Raw genomic sequence first — 16481 nt, 5'->3', positions numbered from 1 at the left:
TCTGTATTTTAAATTTAAAAGAGTACCTACTTGCATTCGGTATCATTTTAATCAGCACAACCTCTCCTATGTGACTCTACCTTTATTTTGTAATTTTTCCATCTTGTATTCACACACTAGAAATAAAATTATGCAAAAACAAAAAGTTTTGTCTGGAAAAATTGGATTAATTTCGCTGTGGAAACCCCAAAAATGTCTAACAAACTGTTTTTACAACATAGAATGACAGTTTTAGTTGTAATATTGTAAAAACAGCAAGAATAAAATGTATCAACAAACCAATCAACATGCTTCTGAATTAAAATACAAAAATAATCCAGGTTAAAGTCACACCAGGAAGCCCGAAAAATAGGAATTTGTCACTGCTGTCGATCTGTGAATTCTGCTTTTTTTCAGCTTTTTCTTTTTTCTCATAAATTTTCTTTATTGCGTTTGTGAAAAATAATAAAACAGTTTTTTGGGAGCTTTACTTGAGTAATTGTGGTTTAAAAAAATTATTCTTTAGACCAGAAAAGTCATACGAAAAAAATATAAACTGCAAAATTATTACGACCAAGATATCAAAATTTAAGACTTTTTTAAGGCCTTTTTTCCACATTTTCAAATTCAAGACTTTTAAAGACTTTTTAAGACCCAGCGGGAACCCTGTTAATACACACACTCTTTGACATATTGAAACTATTCAACTGTTTCTGCAGAAAAGCCGATTTTCATTTCGGTTTTGCACTGTTATGCAACACATTACTAATGTAAAAGTGTCGCACAAGAGTCGCTAAAGTTGATAGCATGATCACTTCGGTAAAATGTAGCATATCAGCGGAAGGCTGCTGGTTGACCTCCTGGATGGAATTATATTAATTCTATAAACGGTTAAAAGGTCAAAAGAACGTAAATAAAGGCGGTAAAGCTCCGAGGATTTAAACCTGCGACCCCAGACTCGTGTTTAGCCTCTGCTGGCTCCATTTCTCAGGGATACCTGATATGTGGGCGTCTGAGGACAGCAGAGCGGAGGTCGACGGAGACGCCTCCGGGATCTCCTCATCGGGTCGGGCCCTCAGCGTGGGGCCGACTGCCTCCAACAGGCCGTTGATGTGGTTTGGCGGCTTGTTGATCTCAAACTGGGGGAGGAACTCTGTGACCGGTCTGAAGGGCTCTCTGTCGAACGACGGCAGCCTCTGGGTTTTCGAGGAGCTCCTGCCGTTCTCCGTCTTCGGTCTCTGCAGAGTTACAGACTTCCTGTCGGGTCGGGACGCTACAACGTCGGGCTGTGAGAGAAAAGGAACGTTTTCATTTCCCTAATTTATGTTACAGAAGTAGAAATTTATTAAAATAACTGCAACTAATATCATTTGAGGCGAAATCATTTCTATAAAAAGTTGCAAATAATCTAATTCCACTAAAGGCCAATACTTGTTTCCCTCAGATTGAAAAACCTTAACGACGTTCTTCACATCATAAACAGAGAAACCACGCAGTCTGGATCTGCTCACCACGGTCTGAATAGTCCCGAAGTCTTCCTTGAAGGTCGGAGTTTCTATCCTGAACGGAGGATTCCGAACGACATCAGAGAACTCCTGAAACAGGATGGGGCTGAACAAGTGGTTCTGTCCCGGTTCCAGAATGCAGCGCATCAGATTTTTCTCCAGGACTGAAAGACACAGAATCACAAACGTGGATCCGGGTTTCTACTGGAGAAGATGAGAGGTGATGCTGTGGAGTAGGAAGAATTCCTCGACTGCTTCCAAGTTTGAGTTTTTTGAAGGGCCTCGGTGTTCCTCTACAGACCTGCTCTCTGAGCACCAGCCCCTCCCAACCCATGAAAACCAGCTGATTCTCACGAGCTGACGTCACAAAGTGAGGACAGCCCCTTCAGGAAGAGACTGCCCTGTTAGCTCCGCCCCCAGGCTAAAACACATAATTTCTCCGCTCAGCCAGCCAGTGTAGTGATGCCTGGGGTTACTAAAGGCAGATATACAGAGGGCTGTTGATAAAATGGATTAATCGATTTAAGCTTAATAGATTAATAATTGATTCATAAAAATATAGATCAATTTAGCACATGAAGCTAAAGTCCACTAGCTTAATGCTAACATTTAATGGAATTTCCTATAGGACGACCAATGCTAACACTCGATCGACGTAAAAATACATTTTTGAGTAAATGAACATCTTTATAAACTCACAGATGTGAATTTTCCAAATTCTTTTAAGGGAATATTTTTAAAGTAACCACGTGTGATCTAAAACGCTGTTTTTTTTGCTCATTCTTTGCTTATTTTTCCTTAAAAAAGTGTAACGCTATAACGCAATCGCCACCTAGTGGTCAAACTGAAACGTCCTCCAGGAGAAGAAGAACAATGTTTACAATGTTAATGATCTGAACATTTTTGTTGGAACTTCTTTAGAGAATCCATTAAAACTGTATAATATTAACAATCTCATTATTGCACTAATACATTTTATAGTAGGTGAACTGGATCAGATTAATATAAATATATTCAAAACATCTATATAAACATATATATAGATAATTTATGTATTTCTAAACAAATATGTCAAAATTGAACTGAGAGGATTGAATGAATCTGAAAAATCGGAATTAAATCGTTTCTGGAAATGATAATCGATCCCCAGCTCTAGAAATACAGGATTCACATCCATCTTTGCAAAAGTTTGGATGTTGTTTGCTTTCATGGCTGAAACGCAGACACGATGTTGAGGTCGGCTCTAGGTTGATGTCATAAATGGGCGGCACCTAAAAGCAGCAAAAGGCGGAGCCTCAAAGATCGAGTCGTCTTACTTCCTGGTAGGAAAAAAACAAATAAAAATATCTAATATTTCATAAATAATTTGTTCTTTAGTGTTCCAAATGTAATAGATGATCATATGTATGGATATAGTTTACTCTGAAAGACTAAAGAAAAGCATGGTATATGCCCTTTAACAGTTTTTATGCGCTAAGCTGAGATAAACCAAACTAATTGAAGCTAAACTAAACTAAACTCATAACTAACATCATAGCACTGACTTAATTCTGGCGTAACTTTAAAACAATTTTTATGGTCTAAAATAGTGATGTTTTAACCTGAAAACTCTTAACTTCATTTAAAAATGAGCTATTACGTGTTCTGGCCAAAACATTTTTCTCGTTTAAATTTGACCTTTTTTTGTTTTGTTTTTTTCCCACCGACTTTCTTTCCTTAAACTTTCATTTCATAATGTCTACATTTCTTTTTTAGCTTTTTTGATTCCAAAGTCTTTAGAAGATGTTGAAGAAGGTTATTTTTATTTTGAAACTATAACAATAAACTCTTGAAATTAGATTCTTTTTCTTTTTTATATTTAACCTGCACTTTTAATTTTATTTTTATTTTTAATTTTGCTTTTATTTTTTCTTGACTTTCAACATTTTTAAACATTTTTCTTACATGAGTTTATAAAGTTAAGACTTTCATTCTGCTAGTTAATGTTTTTTTTCCGCTGTTTATCATTTTTTAATGCTTTCTTTGAGAAAAATGTAGACAATATTTTGAAAATTTTCCTCTTTTCTCTTAATTTAAGACATGTTTAATCTTTCCTCTCCATAAATAACACAAATTTTCCATAATAACTTTTAATTTTTATTTTTTTAAATGTGTAAAGTGATCTCCAACTGAACGTTAAAAAGGCTCTGGTATTATTTCCTAATGACATTATATGAAGGAAGTTCTTGGAATTATTCTCAGGTTTACTGTCAGAAGTCAAACTCTGCTATAATAAATACTCAGTTTATTCCTGATGGTTTAATATTTAAACTAAAAGCTCTTTTCTGTTTGCAGTAACGAACATCCACATGTACTTCACAGCCTCTCAGACTTTGGGCTCGTCACCTTGCAGCGTCTTGAAGTCACTGATGAGGAAGACGTGCTCGTTGTCCGGATCCGAGGCGATGAAGTTGAGCTCCTTCTTGAACTCCTCAGACTGGGGGTCGCTCTCGTTCACCACCCCGATCACAAACCTCTCGATGTTGTCTCTTTGCGCTTCGGCCACGGCGCTCTCCAGACTCACGGAGTCCCTTCTGTCCGCCTGTCCGTCGCTGATGATGATGGCCACCTTCCTCACGCCCGCCCGCGCCGCCTTGAACATCTGGTTGGCCTCCTGGATGGCGCTGCCCGTGTAGGTGCCCTCCCCCAGGTAGCTCATGGAGCGCACGGCAGACTTGACCTGGTCCTTGGTGGCCTCCTGCATGAGGCTGAGCACCACCACGTTGATGTGGCTGTACAGGACCACGCCGATGCGCGTGCTGTTGCGCCCCACAGACGTGCGGTCCACCACGGCGTTCACAAAGTCTTTGATCAGGTTGAAGTTTTCCGGGCCGACGCTCTCGGAGCTGTCAATCACAAAGATGAGCTCCAGCGGCGTGGAGATGCATTCCCCACAGCCTGGAGGAGAGGATGGTTTACAGTCAGTCCTCAGAGAAAGTAACTCACCGAATCTCCACAGACGGAAAACTTACGGCAAACGTTCCGGACGATTTCGATGATCTCCTCCCGCTGAGAAATACAGTAAAACGTTAGTCACTCTTTAACCCCAGACTATGACTTCACTCAAAGCTCAGTCAGTGACCACATTGGTGCTGCGGGTTTTGAAAACATGAAGTTTTACCCTTTAAAACTTCTGTGAGATGATTTGATACTCACTGTAAGTCCAGGCTCTCCTTTCTGTCCCACTCTGCCCTGCCATGCCAAGAAACGCAGAGATTAACCTTGAGTTTAAGCACTGAAAGAGTTAAACATCAAGCAACGACACATGCAATAAACCCCCCTGAGTTTTAATACCAATAATGAAATCAAAAATATATTTACTTTGTTTTTTGAACTCCTACTTCCTAAGTTTTCTCATTTTTAATTGTTTTCTATGAATATTTTTACTTCTTCAGCACATTTTTATTAGCTATTCCATGTTCTACTTTTAAAGCAGAGCTGATACATTTCTTAGCAGCCGACAGAGTGCAGCAGTACCGCAGGTCCGACGGGTCCCAGCAGCCCCGGTTCCCCTCTGTCTCCTTTCTTCCCCGTCTCCCCCCTCAATCCTCGGTCCCCCTGCAGCAGAGAGGTGAGAGTTTTCCTTTCAGCTGTGACTTTAATTCAAAACCAACGTTGGATACGTTTTAATGCGACACCACCTTGTCTCCCTGCAGACCCTGACCCGGAAAACCTCTGGGTCCTGGAAGCCCCTGAAATCCAGGATCCCCCTGGAGATGTTCAGCAGAAACCAAGTCAGAAGCTGAAGCACAAAGCTTTTGCCAATGAAGGAAGACAAACAGTACAAAAAGAGAATTAAGCTCAAAAATGAAGAAACATTGTTGTGAATCAGGAGCGGACAAAAGGTTTGCAGAAACTATGTCCTAGAAAAGAACTTTGTTCTTGAAGACGGCATAATCACAATTAAAAGATCACAAAGAATCCTTTGAAAATAGATCAAAAGATGATCAGAGTGGAACTTTAAGTCACCAAAGAACAAGGAGATAACAATGGAAGTTGAGTTTGAACGGTTTTAGTTGCTATGCTAAAGGTCAATAGGTTAACGAGGGTACCTTCTGCCCCTGGATGCCCTCTCCTGGTAACCCTGGAGGACCTGCGGGTCCCATCTGACCCATTGCACCCTGCAGAACAAGAACATTTAAGATGTACATCTTTGTTTTCCAGCCAGTTCAACACTAAAGCCAAAGATCTTTTTTCTTTGCATACCTTTGGACCAATCAACCCGATCCCCGGAGGCCCGGCGGGTCCCAGAGGTCCCGGATTTCCTCGGTCTCCCTGTCAGACATTTGGATAAACTCCATGTTTAAACCAAATGTGCCACCTGTTGTATGTTTTGACTCTCTTTTTGTAGATAAGTCAGTGAGATTTTTGTTTGTATATCAAATAGAAACTTTAAAAGTCAACTGTTGTGTGTTTTATTTTACAGAACCATCCAGCTCCAGATTTGCTTATTTGTGGAGGCAGCATAGTTGGGGGCTCGTCCGGGATCTCCTATCACTGCCCCCGCCCTCATCACCTCCTATTGACCCATTCTCACTCACTGGACAATTTCTACACACTCCCTCTTTCCCGTTATACCTTTGCTATCCTGATGCGACAAATTCATAAAAGCACTTTTTCAAAATGGCTGCTTTCTGTTTTTCGTTGGATTTACCTCCATAGCAACCATTTAATTTTTTGGTCGCTTGGGGGCGACACGCAGGTCTATGTCATTTTTAGTAGAATCTGCAAAAGTAATATTTCGAATTTCCTTTTTTTGTTAACCACGCCCACATTGCTCATATGTTCATGTCTTAAAAACACATGAGCAAAAATGTAAAGTTATTAGATTAATAACTTTGTCTTACTTTCTGTCCAGGTAATCCGAAACCATCTTGTCCGGTCTCTCCAGGCAGGCCTGGGGGCCCAGGAAGTCCCTGAGGCGAGTTTTGTGTTTTAAGGTGATGTAGTTAAGCTGGGATGAAGGAGGCTTCTGTGTTTCTTTGTACTCACTGGAGGACCGGAGAAGCCTTCACCTTTCAGTCCAGGACGCCCCACAGGCCCTGGCTGCCCTCTGTCGCCCTACCAACCACAAATGGACTTCCTTTAATCTGGTTACTCTGAGAGGAGTTCCTGTAAACCTGAACTGACATCACCTTGGGTCCCATCAAACCGATCCCTGGCTCTCCCGTGGGTCCAGGAGGACCCGGCAGACCCACGTCACCCTTTAAAAGAAAACCCGTTAGAGCCAGAAAACACAAACTCCTCCACGATCATGGCTTACCTTGGCACCGGGGATGCCCCTCCCAGGGGGTCCGGTTAATCCCGGGGGCCCGATATTTCCTAACACCCCCTGGAAAAATAACATGCATTTGACTGGTCAAAGATATTGGTTTAAGTAACATTTTATTTAAACGTCTCTGTTGTGAAAAGTTATTTAATGACAATTTAATTAACAAAAGTTTTATCAACAAATTCAAAAAAAACATCTACTGGTTAGATATTTTGATGGAGAATAATAAAAAAACAGAATTAGAGCTTTCTAGAACTATTCATCACCCAGAAGAAAAGGCAGGTTGAGTATCTAAAAATGGAACTCCAGTATAAGTACTTTAAGAAAAAAGTAGTGCTACTTTATACTATAATAACAATAGTAAAAAAACAACAACTGGTGGAGAAAAGTGTTTAAATACTGGCTAATTGTTTAACATTTTTCAATTTAAAACACAAAAAAAGACCTTCACCAAGAAAAACATTTTAAAAAGCCTTAATGCACACAACATAAAATGATTAATGAATAAGTTGGCTTGTTAATATTATCAGTTTTGAGAGTTTAGCTATAAATGTTTCCTATTTTTGCTGACATATTTGCATTAAATACTATTTGACATGAATCCTAAAGTTCCATGCAGCTCCACCTTGTTGGTTTTTCGTGTGCAGCTTCGTTACCTTTTGCCCCATCGGCCCCTGCGGACCCGTTGCCCCCGGCAGTCCTCGGCTCCCCCTGTCTCCTCTGTCTCCCTGCCAACGTAAGGCAGCTGTCCAATATAGAGCGACGTTTTATGGTAGAATAAAAATGAAATGAACGTTACAGGAACTCTTACCTTCTGTCCAGGGGCCCCTTTCCCCGGAGCCCCGTCAGGACCCCTGGGCCCCGGCAGCCCGATGTCCCCCTGTGGGTTTTAACAAAGCGGTCAGAAAAGGATAACACACATGAACCCAGAAGGAATGTCTAATGGAACCTTTTGTCCGGGGATTCCATCCTCTCCTGGTTGACCTGGCAGACCGGTCAGTCCTGGAGCTCCAGGGTCCCCCTAAAAGAGAAGATTCAGCTGAACGTCGACCGCAGAGGAGAAGAGGAGTTCTCAGAGGACTTACTTTAGGTCCAGCTTCTCCTTTTCCTCTCTCACCTGGCAGACCAGGCTCACCTGGAGGGCCCTGATCCCCCTGAGAAAGACACAACCACAGACTGAGACTGAACTTCACACAAAAATGATCCGATCAGAAGAAGAATTCTTGGTTGGTTGAAAGAAAAAAATATTCAAGACTCTAATTGTTTGAAGTTCTGGGGAAGTTGAAAATTAAAATAAATTTCTGTAGCATTTAGAATTGATTTGTTAACTTCATTTATCTGTGTTTTGATCTTTAAAAATTAACATGTTGATAAAAATTTAAGTTCAATTGAATTAATTTTAAAAATTTACAACCATGACTGTATATGGGAACTGGACTGAGTGTCCCCGCACTCTTGGTATCTGCTGGCTCCAAAAAGATTATCTTGATAATGTTGTTGATAATCAACTTTTTTCATTTTATTTTTTCTGTAGTTCAAGTTATAGATTGACCAATCAGACGCCTCAGTAAAAGTAGGTGGAGCCTACTGGCCTCCAACATGCAAAACGTTTGATTGACAGATTTCCAGTAGCTTGCTTTGAGCGGTAGGGGTGTGGCCTTCCAACAAGCTCACTCCTGATTGGCCAGAGTGGTTGCTGTAGGAAAGTTGACTCAGACTGACTCGGACCAATCACTGCTCACTGATGGCTACAACATGGCGGCGTCTATATTGGGGTAAAATACGGCGACTGAAGTGGCTTAATTGGGTTGGTGCTGGAAGAAAACCATTTTCTATGAAGTCCAGATCAGTGGCTTTGTGGTAGAGTGTCCGCCCTGAGACTGGAAGGTCATGGGTTCAAATCCAGGTGAGTCATACCAAAGACTCTAAAAATGGGTTACGTTACCTCCCTGTTTGACACTCAGCATTAAGAGGTTGGATTGGGTAGTTAAACCACCAAATGGTTCCTGAGTGCAGCTGTGTCTGCAGCTCACCCTTCCCCCCGGTGGAGGGGTCATCTGCTAAAAGAGAGGTTTGTGGTAGACACAAACTGGGACTAGTTTTCATCATTGTTTTTGAATTGGTGTTTCTTCAAAACTAGTGATTCAAGAATATTATTGCATCAAAACGATCCTTTCTCTTTGGTTTGAGTGTTTCTTTACATTAAACGGGTTTTCTTACCTTTGGTCCTGTTATTCCCACACCTGGAGCTCCTCTTGGTCCCGCTGGTCCAGGTGGACCCTGGTCTCCCTGAGTGAAAGAAGAGTCTTTCCGTTTAAAAAAATCAGAAGAAAATTAAAACCATAAGCAGCGTTTTATGGCGGTCCTTCACTGCACTTCTGTTTCTGTTTTTTAACGGGTAAAGAATGATGGAAAAAGCTTTTCTACACAAACCTGAATAAAACATTTTCTGTTATTCTCGTCATTCTTTTCATGTCTGATGGTGATACATACAGATGTGTAGAAATGTTTGTATTTTTAAGCCAGGTTTAAGTTTTGAAAAAGGTCATCAAACGTCTGAATGTGAATCAATTCAAAATACCACAAAATTAATCTGCTCAGATCTTTCTAACTTAAATTTAAGATTCTCAATTACTTCTAATCTGCTTCTGATTTACTTTATTCTTTAAAGTTCTAATTATAATAGTAATATTTAAAGAAAATAGATTATTTGTCTTGTATAATGGATCAATCAATATCCAATTCCAAGCACCAACTATAGTTAGTTTGAACAAATTCAGATTAAATTTAGCCTTTTTTCATACAAAACTGTATCAAAGACTCCCATTTTAAGTGCACATTATGTAATGTTTTAAATATTTAACTTCAGTTTTTGATCAAAGTGAACAAAACTTTTACAATTAGGACAAAATATAATGAAATATTTACAAAATGTTTATTTTGTAAACTCCAATAAAACATTGTATGGAAATAACATTTAGTTTCTTCATTTATTATTGCAGTTAAGACGTTTTACTCGAATGGAACGAATGAAAGCATTTTTCATCCATATTTCAATATAATCTGTAATTACCAATTGACTATTCCATTTGTGAAATAAAAATAATGCATTTAACAATTTAGAATTAAACATTTCATGTAAAATTTTAAAAATAATTTTTAATCAAAATCAAAAACATTTTAAATTGTCATGGTTTCTGCTACCAAAATATAAATGAAAATGCAGTTTAGAATTTACAATTGAACACTAAAAAATGACATTGTAAAGCATTATATTTTAATATAATGTTTTAATTGGTCGATGAAAGGAAGTGGAGATGTAATTTAGCAAATATAGACAGCTGGTGAGCCCCGCCCCCATGAGAGTCGCATTTCAATTGGAATTTTGGGTGAGAAAAAGTCTATAGATAAAAAAAATGTAAGATACTTTGAACAAAGAATTCATTAAAAGTCATTTTTTAGTATTGAATTGTAAATTTCAAAATGTATTTTCATTTGAGTTTTGGTACCAATAACTATTTAAAATGTAATTGATTTTGCTTGTATTTAAAATGTTATTTTTTACATTTTTAGACTGAATTCTAATCTTTTATATTGAAATCTAAATTGCGAAATCATTTTACATGATTGAATTAAAGACTGAATTGTTAATTGCAAAATGCATTCTCATAATGATCAAATTGAAAATTAAGTTAATTGAGAATGACAAATTACTTTCAATTTATGAGTGAAAAAAACTTTCCTACTAAATTACGAAAATTAGTTTTAATATTCCAGGATGTGATCATAATGTGGCCATGCTGTGGTTCACCTTTTCTCCTTGGAGTCCAACCCCAGGTAGACCGATTGGACCCTGAACCCCGGTTGGTCCACGGATGCCCTAAGAAAATCAGCAAGAAGTTCAGGTTCATAATTTTGGGATAACAGAATCCATTTGATCTTAAAGTGAGAGGATTTTTCACCTTGTCTCCCTTAATCCCAACACCTGGAATCCCACGAAGTCCTCGTGGGCCTTCAAATCCTCGATCCCCCTAAAATACATTTCATTAGTATCATAGCTTTATGCTTTTATCATCACTGGAAAAACTTTACATTTATTGTATTTTTCAGATCTTAAAGCACAACTTAAATCCTTTAATTTCTTAAAAATGTGAAAATTGACATCAAATCTATTCTGCTCTGTATGGTGGACTGTTGGAGCATTATGGGTAATGTAGTCAGGAGCCTGGTGTAGTGATGTGTTCTGTCCTTCAACATAAAGAACTGAAAAGGGTGTGTATTGTTTTGTATTTTATATCATTGTCAATAAAGTTTTATCCTCTGTCATGTTTTCTTCTCTCCATAAGTTAATAAAAGAGCCATGAAAAACAGTTCTCTAGAAAAACTTCCCATCAACTCCTCTGACCAATTGTCTGCCTCCTGGCCCCACAAGGCATTCTGGGTAGTGTAGTTTATCACATTTTAGGAATTGATTATTTAATGCACATTATGGTCAGAATTATGCAGTATATCATAGTTCCGTAAACTGTAAAAGCACAAATTCTATTTGAAAGAAGCTTTTTCTGTCTATTATATAAGAGTGAGTAATAAGCAGCTTAATAAACTCTCACTTTAGGTCCTGGATACCCTTCTCCTGGAGGTCCAGGGCTTCCCTGAGCTCCAGAGGGTCCTGGTGGTCCCTGTTGTGACAGAAACACAGACATATCTGTAAGTCTTGTTATCGTTATAAATAAATGTTTCTGCTCAGTGATGCTGGAACTTTTCCAGTTTTGTGTCTTCCAGAGCTTCACTTACCGGCAGTCCTGGTTCTCCGGTTCCAACTGGACCTGGAGGACCGGGTCTTCCCTGAAGACCTTTCTCACCCTTCATTCAAGAAACAGATGACAAGGCTTTTCTTTAATAAACACAATTCCAGAATAAGACACATATTTGTTAAAAACACAGCTAAATATATGAAGTTAAATAGAGTTTTTATGGTTTCTTGGTGTTTTTCTCTTTGTTATTGTTGTTAAACACATTTCAGCAAATAATTGGTGCAAATTTGACTAATTTGGTAATTTCTGTGTTATTTAGATCTAGCTTCAGTTTTCCTACAGTTTGTTAAACTGATTTAATAAACAAAATAGTTAAATATTTCTCAGTTCAAGGTGAAAATTCTACAATTTGTTCATTTATAGTATCTTAATGAATAATCTAACAAATTTTAGTTTAATTCCAAACTCATTCAGTCAGCTAAGTTAAACTCTATACGGCCTAATTTTGATCTTTATAGTAACATTAATTTTAACAATTTCAAATGATTAAATAATACATTAAATACACATTTATCCAAAATAAATAAATAAAACAATATTTTTATGAACACGGTTAAATGTCATTTGACCTTCTAAATTTTCTATGAGAAATTTCTAATTTTATCAGTTCTAGTTTGTATTGTTCTACATTCTTTTACTGTTTTTTTCTTTTTTACATTTGAATATTTTATTACAGTCTTTAGTGTTAAAGGAGTTTATTCTTTGACTTTTCGTAAGTTTGTTTTGCCTGATTGATTTTTTCCATTTTATATCCTATATAGTTTTTATTTATTTGTACATCTCTACCCGCTTTGTTTTAATCCTCTTACCATTTTTAAATATTAATTAGAAACTCAGTTTCATAATCTACTGACAAACTTTAGATGTAATAAATTATAGTTAACAATTACAACACTTCTGCAGCTTTTTAATGTGTTAAACACACAATTTTACATTATTAATATTAATTTTAAATAATGATGGTATATATAATTTTAAACATTTTCCCAATATTTTAAGATAAGAGTAATACATTTTTTTTAGCAATTTAAAAAAATCTAAAGTATAAACACAAGATGTAATTCTTAAAGTTGGTATGAATTCAAAAACAGACGACAAACATAATGTACTGAACGCCGTTTCTAGACCTTGTCTCCGGGGAATCCGATCCCAGAGTCTCCCGGTGGTCCAGGTGACCCATCGGGTCCTCTGTTACCCTGTAAAGATAGATACAGTTTGAGACTTTGATTTTTTAGTCAGATCTGATGTTTACAAAAACGGATTTATTATGATTGATAGTTATACAGCAAGAAGGCGCATTTATCTATTTGTGATGAGAAGTTTCATATTTTGAGTGAAATCTTTGGAGCAGCTTGAGAAGAAAATACATTAAATTAAAGTTGAAAATGTTACAAAAATAAAAAATAAAAAAATCCTGGTGAAATCTTTAGCATATCCATCCATCCATTTCCTGAACCAGTTTTATCTCTGACGGGGATGCTGGAGCCTAAAATCGATTTTTGGATGCATCAATTATGATCCATAAACAGTTCTGAATCTTTTTATGATTTTTAAATAATCACTGATCGAAAAATGTATATGATTTAAAGTAAAAGTAACAAGCAGGACTAAACATGAAGCGTTTTTCAATGACATCTTTGAAGAGCGCACAAACATGGCTTCCAGATCTCATCATCCGACAGACTTCACTTAAAACGACCATTTAAAAGCATTTTGGCTTTCATAGTGTCGAGGGTCAATTGAATGAAAGTCAGGCGGTGTTTAAGGTAAAAATTAAATCTGTAGAAAACAGAACAAATCTGTGAGTGCAGCTAGACACTTTTATTTAGTTTTTACATTTCATTAAAGCTGGTCTAATGATAAAACGCAACTTTCTTTCAGTGAACATTTTTACCTTTTGATGCTGTGAAAAATGTTTGATTATGAGACCAAATATTTTTCATGTCAGAATTTGTATGTTCTTGATAAAAGTTAAACTAGTAAATTGATCTTGTCTTGAACTTTGGTGGAGAAAATAAGTTCTATTGGTCAAGTGTCTTGTAGTAAAGAGAAACAATTCTAAAAAATTCAGATCTGCACTAATAATTGTTTTATAATCGAATTGTGACGTGCTTCAAGATTCCTGCCTCTAAAAGCACATAAGTAGATTTCTATTAAACTATGAAATACGTCAAGTTTTGAGGGGAAAAACTGTAAAAGGTCCAAACTCAGCTCAGTGTTGGAAAGAAATTTTCAAAGACGTCTTTCTTATGCATGACAGAGCTCTGTGAAACAGTAAAACAGAACAAAGAAACATCTAAACGGAGACGAAAAATGCTGTCAATGACGTCAATGTGACTGGATGTCAACACTGGTGTCTTTAAAAGTGGTTTTTGTGCAGCTAAATTAAAAAAGACTATTTAAGAAATAGAATCGGACCAGCCAGTGGTCTGGATTTAATTGGAATTTTAACAGTTTTTAACGCCAAATATGATGTCACTTCCTTAGAAATGTGATCATTTTACCAAGAATACTTATGTATCTACTGTGATCTTCTCTGATGATAAAAACGTGAATTAAAAGAATATTTAAATACATTTTTCAATTGAAAAATCATTCAAACACAGTGCATTATGGTCTATATTTGCCATTCTAGTGAGCATTGATGCACACTAGTTTTTCAGAGACTTCAAAGACCCTCCATTTCTGAATTGGAGATTTAGACACGCCACAAAAATGGCGAACACCCGATACAGTGCTGTAACCAACCAATAACAGAAGTCTTCCAGAGACTTACTTTAGGTCCTGCAGGCCCTTCAGGACCGATGTCTCCAGGCGGTCCTGCTGCTCCCTGCAAACCATCACAGTCAATTCTCCAAATCATTCAAGCATCTTTTGGTTCTTCATAGTGTTCAGGATTTTACTGAAACCATTGAAGCAGCTGCAGGTCACAACCCAACAGGAAAAGTACAGTAGGATTAATGTCAACCTGCATGGCTCCCATTCTGCCGGATTCTCAGGCCTCGGTCACACAATAACACAGACAATGTCCCACTCACACCACAGAGGAAGAGAGGCAGCCTGTTCCCTGCACTAATCCCTGACACACAAAGTCTGCTCCTGCAAAAGAATAATATCCTGCAAGCCTGGATTCACAGCTTTGGTGTCGGGATTACCTGTAATCCAATATTCACATTCCATTAGTGCAGCGTTGAGCGACACTTCCATCTTTTTTTTATTAGACGGAGTACAGCGGTCCTTGAATTCTTCATGTCTGAAATGTTAATATGGCAGTAGACTGTATATTCAGAGGTGTGGAGGATCAGACGGTGATCCGATTTCAGGACCAAGAATGGGTTTCATTTTAGAAAAAAGTTTTAAAATCTGTCAAAATTACTCTAATTTCTGGCTCTAGAAGACAAAAATTCACGCTTGTATCGCCAGAAATGAACTTAAATTGATTGTTAACTGATTTACCTGTTCTCCTTTTGGTCCCGGGGAGCCGGATGATCCCTCAGGTCCCTGCAAAGTATCATTCAGGTCATCCAACAATACTGTGAGCAGATTTTAATAAAAATAAAGTGAATAAGGAACTTACAATGTCCCCTTTAGCTCCAGGAGGGCCACATTCTCCTCTTTCTCCCTGCAAAACCGATCAGATCTCCTCACCGACTGAAGACTTTCAGTGTCGACAAAAGCTGAGAAAAGGCTCACCTTGCTCCCTTTGTAACCTGGAGGGCCCTGGAAAAGTCTCAAAATCAGTTTTTATGTCACATAAAAGATGTTGTAAGTTTATCTAATGAAACAGGAAGTGGTTTTTACCGGAGGGCCGTCACCGCCAGGTAGACCATCAAAGCCAGGCTCCCCCTTTGAAAAGAAAGGAGTCACGCTAAGATCTGAAGAAGGCGACTTACACCAAATGAAAGGGTTTCTCACCGTCGCTCCCTTTTGACCTGGTGGTCCTCGGTCCCCAACGTCTCCCTTTGGACCCTGGATCCAGAGCACGAGGAACAATGAGAAAACTACAAACGAAACCTCATCATTCTACAGCTTGACCTCTAAAAACTCACCAGAGCTCCAGGTAAACCTCGTTCTCCTTTTTCACACAAGCATTTAGGACACTGAAGAGAGGAAGAAACGCCAATTAAACAGTTTCACAGAAGTTTCAGAGTGGAGAAAAATTACTTTAAAAAGAAAAAAAATACCTCTTTTATGGCAACTGTGCCCTGATGGAGAAAACATGGAGAAAAAACAGAGAAGCATCAGTTATATGTTGAAGACATGGTCGTTTACCTCCTCAGGTAGAACAAGAACTTTGGGTAAAATGTAGAGAAATACGCAGACCCTAAAAGGACTGCAGTAAAAAGTTACTATCTGGTGCGCAGCAGTTACTATCTGGTGAACACCAGTTATTATCTAGTGCGCAGCAGTTACTATCTGGTGAGCACTAGTTACTATCTGGTGCGCAGCAGTTACTATCTGGTGAGCACTAGTTACTATCTTGGGTGCAGCAGTTACTATCTTGTGAGCACCAGTTACTATCTGGTGCGCAGCAGTTTCTATCTGGTGCGCAGCAGTTACTATCTGGTGAGCACTAGTTACTATCTTGGGTGCAGCAGTTACTATCTGGTGCACAGCAGTTACTATCTGGTGAGCACCAGTTACTATCTAGTGCACAGCAGTTACTATCTGGTGAGCACTAGTTACTATCTGGTGCGCGGCAGTTACTATCTGGTGAGCACTAGTTACTATCTGGTGCACGGCAGTTACTATCTGGTGAGCACTAATTACTATCTTGGGTGCAGCAGTTACTATCTGGTGCGCAGCAGTTTCTATCTGGTGAGCACTAGTTACTATCTGGTGCGCAGCAGTTACTATCTGGTGAGCACTAGT

The 16481-nt window shown here is 38.2% G+C and overlaps 1 protein-coding gene across 1 annotated transcript in view; it reads right to left on the bottom strand.

The window, feature by feature from the left end:
- The window catches only part of col28a1b (collagen, type XXVIII, alpha 1b), a 26258-nt gene that overhangs the window by 2638 nt on the left and 7139 nt on the right, over window positions 1-16481 (bottom strand). The window contains exons 3-32 of the mRNA XM_036216065.1: window positions 15794-15814; window positions 15659-15709; window positions 15411-15578; window positions 15303-15329; window positions 15187-15231; window positions 15066-15110; window positions 14386-14439; window positions 12737-12805; window positions 11590-11658; window positions 11406-11474; window positions 10758-10826; window positions 10607-10675; window positions 9016-9084; window positions 7881-7949; window positions 7745-7816; window positions 7607-7675; window positions 7452-7523; window positions 6787-6855; window positions 6659-6727; window positions 6516-6584; window positions 6371-6439; window positions 5730-5798; window positions 5576-5644; window positions 5165-5233; window positions 5001-5081; window positions 4680-4715; window positions 4496-4532; window positions 3870-4421; window positions 1491-1648; window positions 977-1265 (exon numbers count right to left, since the gene is read on the bottom strand). Coding sequence (XP_036071958.1) covers window positions 977-1265; window positions 1491-1648; window positions 3870-4421; window positions 4496-4532; window positions 4680-4715; window positions 5001-5081; window positions 5165-5233; window positions 5576-5644; window positions 5730-5798; window positions 6371-6439; window positions 6516-6584; window positions 6659-6727; window positions 6787-6855; window positions 7452-7523; window positions 7607-7675; window positions 7745-7816; window positions 7881-7949; window positions 9016-9084; window positions 10607-10675; window positions 10758-10826; window positions 11406-11474; window positions 11590-11658; window positions 12737-12805; window positions 14386-14439; window positions 15066-15110; window positions 15187-15231; window positions 15303-15329; window positions 15411-15578; window positions 15659-15709; window positions 15794-15814 — 2743 coding nt within the window. The remainder of the gene's footprint in view (window positions 1-976; window positions 1266-1490; window positions 1649-3869; window positions 4422-4495; window positions 4533-4679; window positions 4716-5000; window positions 5082-5164; window positions 5234-5575; window positions 5645-5729; window positions 5799-6370; window positions 6440-6515; window positions 6585-6658; window positions 6728-6786; window positions 6856-7451; window positions 7524-7606; window positions 7676-7744; window positions 7817-7880; window positions 7950-9015; window positions 9085-10606; window positions 10676-10757; window positions 10827-11405; window positions 11475-11589; window positions 11659-12736; window positions 12806-14385; window positions 14440-15065; window positions 15111-15186; window positions 15232-15302; window positions 15330-15410; window positions 15579-15658; window positions 15710-15793; window positions 15815-16481) is intronic.

This window comes from Oryzias melastigma, linkage group LG16 (assembly GCF_002922805.2).
Source record: "Oryzias melastigma strain HK-1 linkage group LG16, ASM292280v2, whole genome shotgun sequence".
Classification (NCBI taxonomy): domain Eukaryota; kingdom Metazoa; phylum Chordata; class Actinopteri; order Beloniformes; family Adrianichthyidae; genus Oryzias; species Oryzias melastigma.
This window is presented reverse-complemented; position numbering and strand designations above follow the sequence as displayed.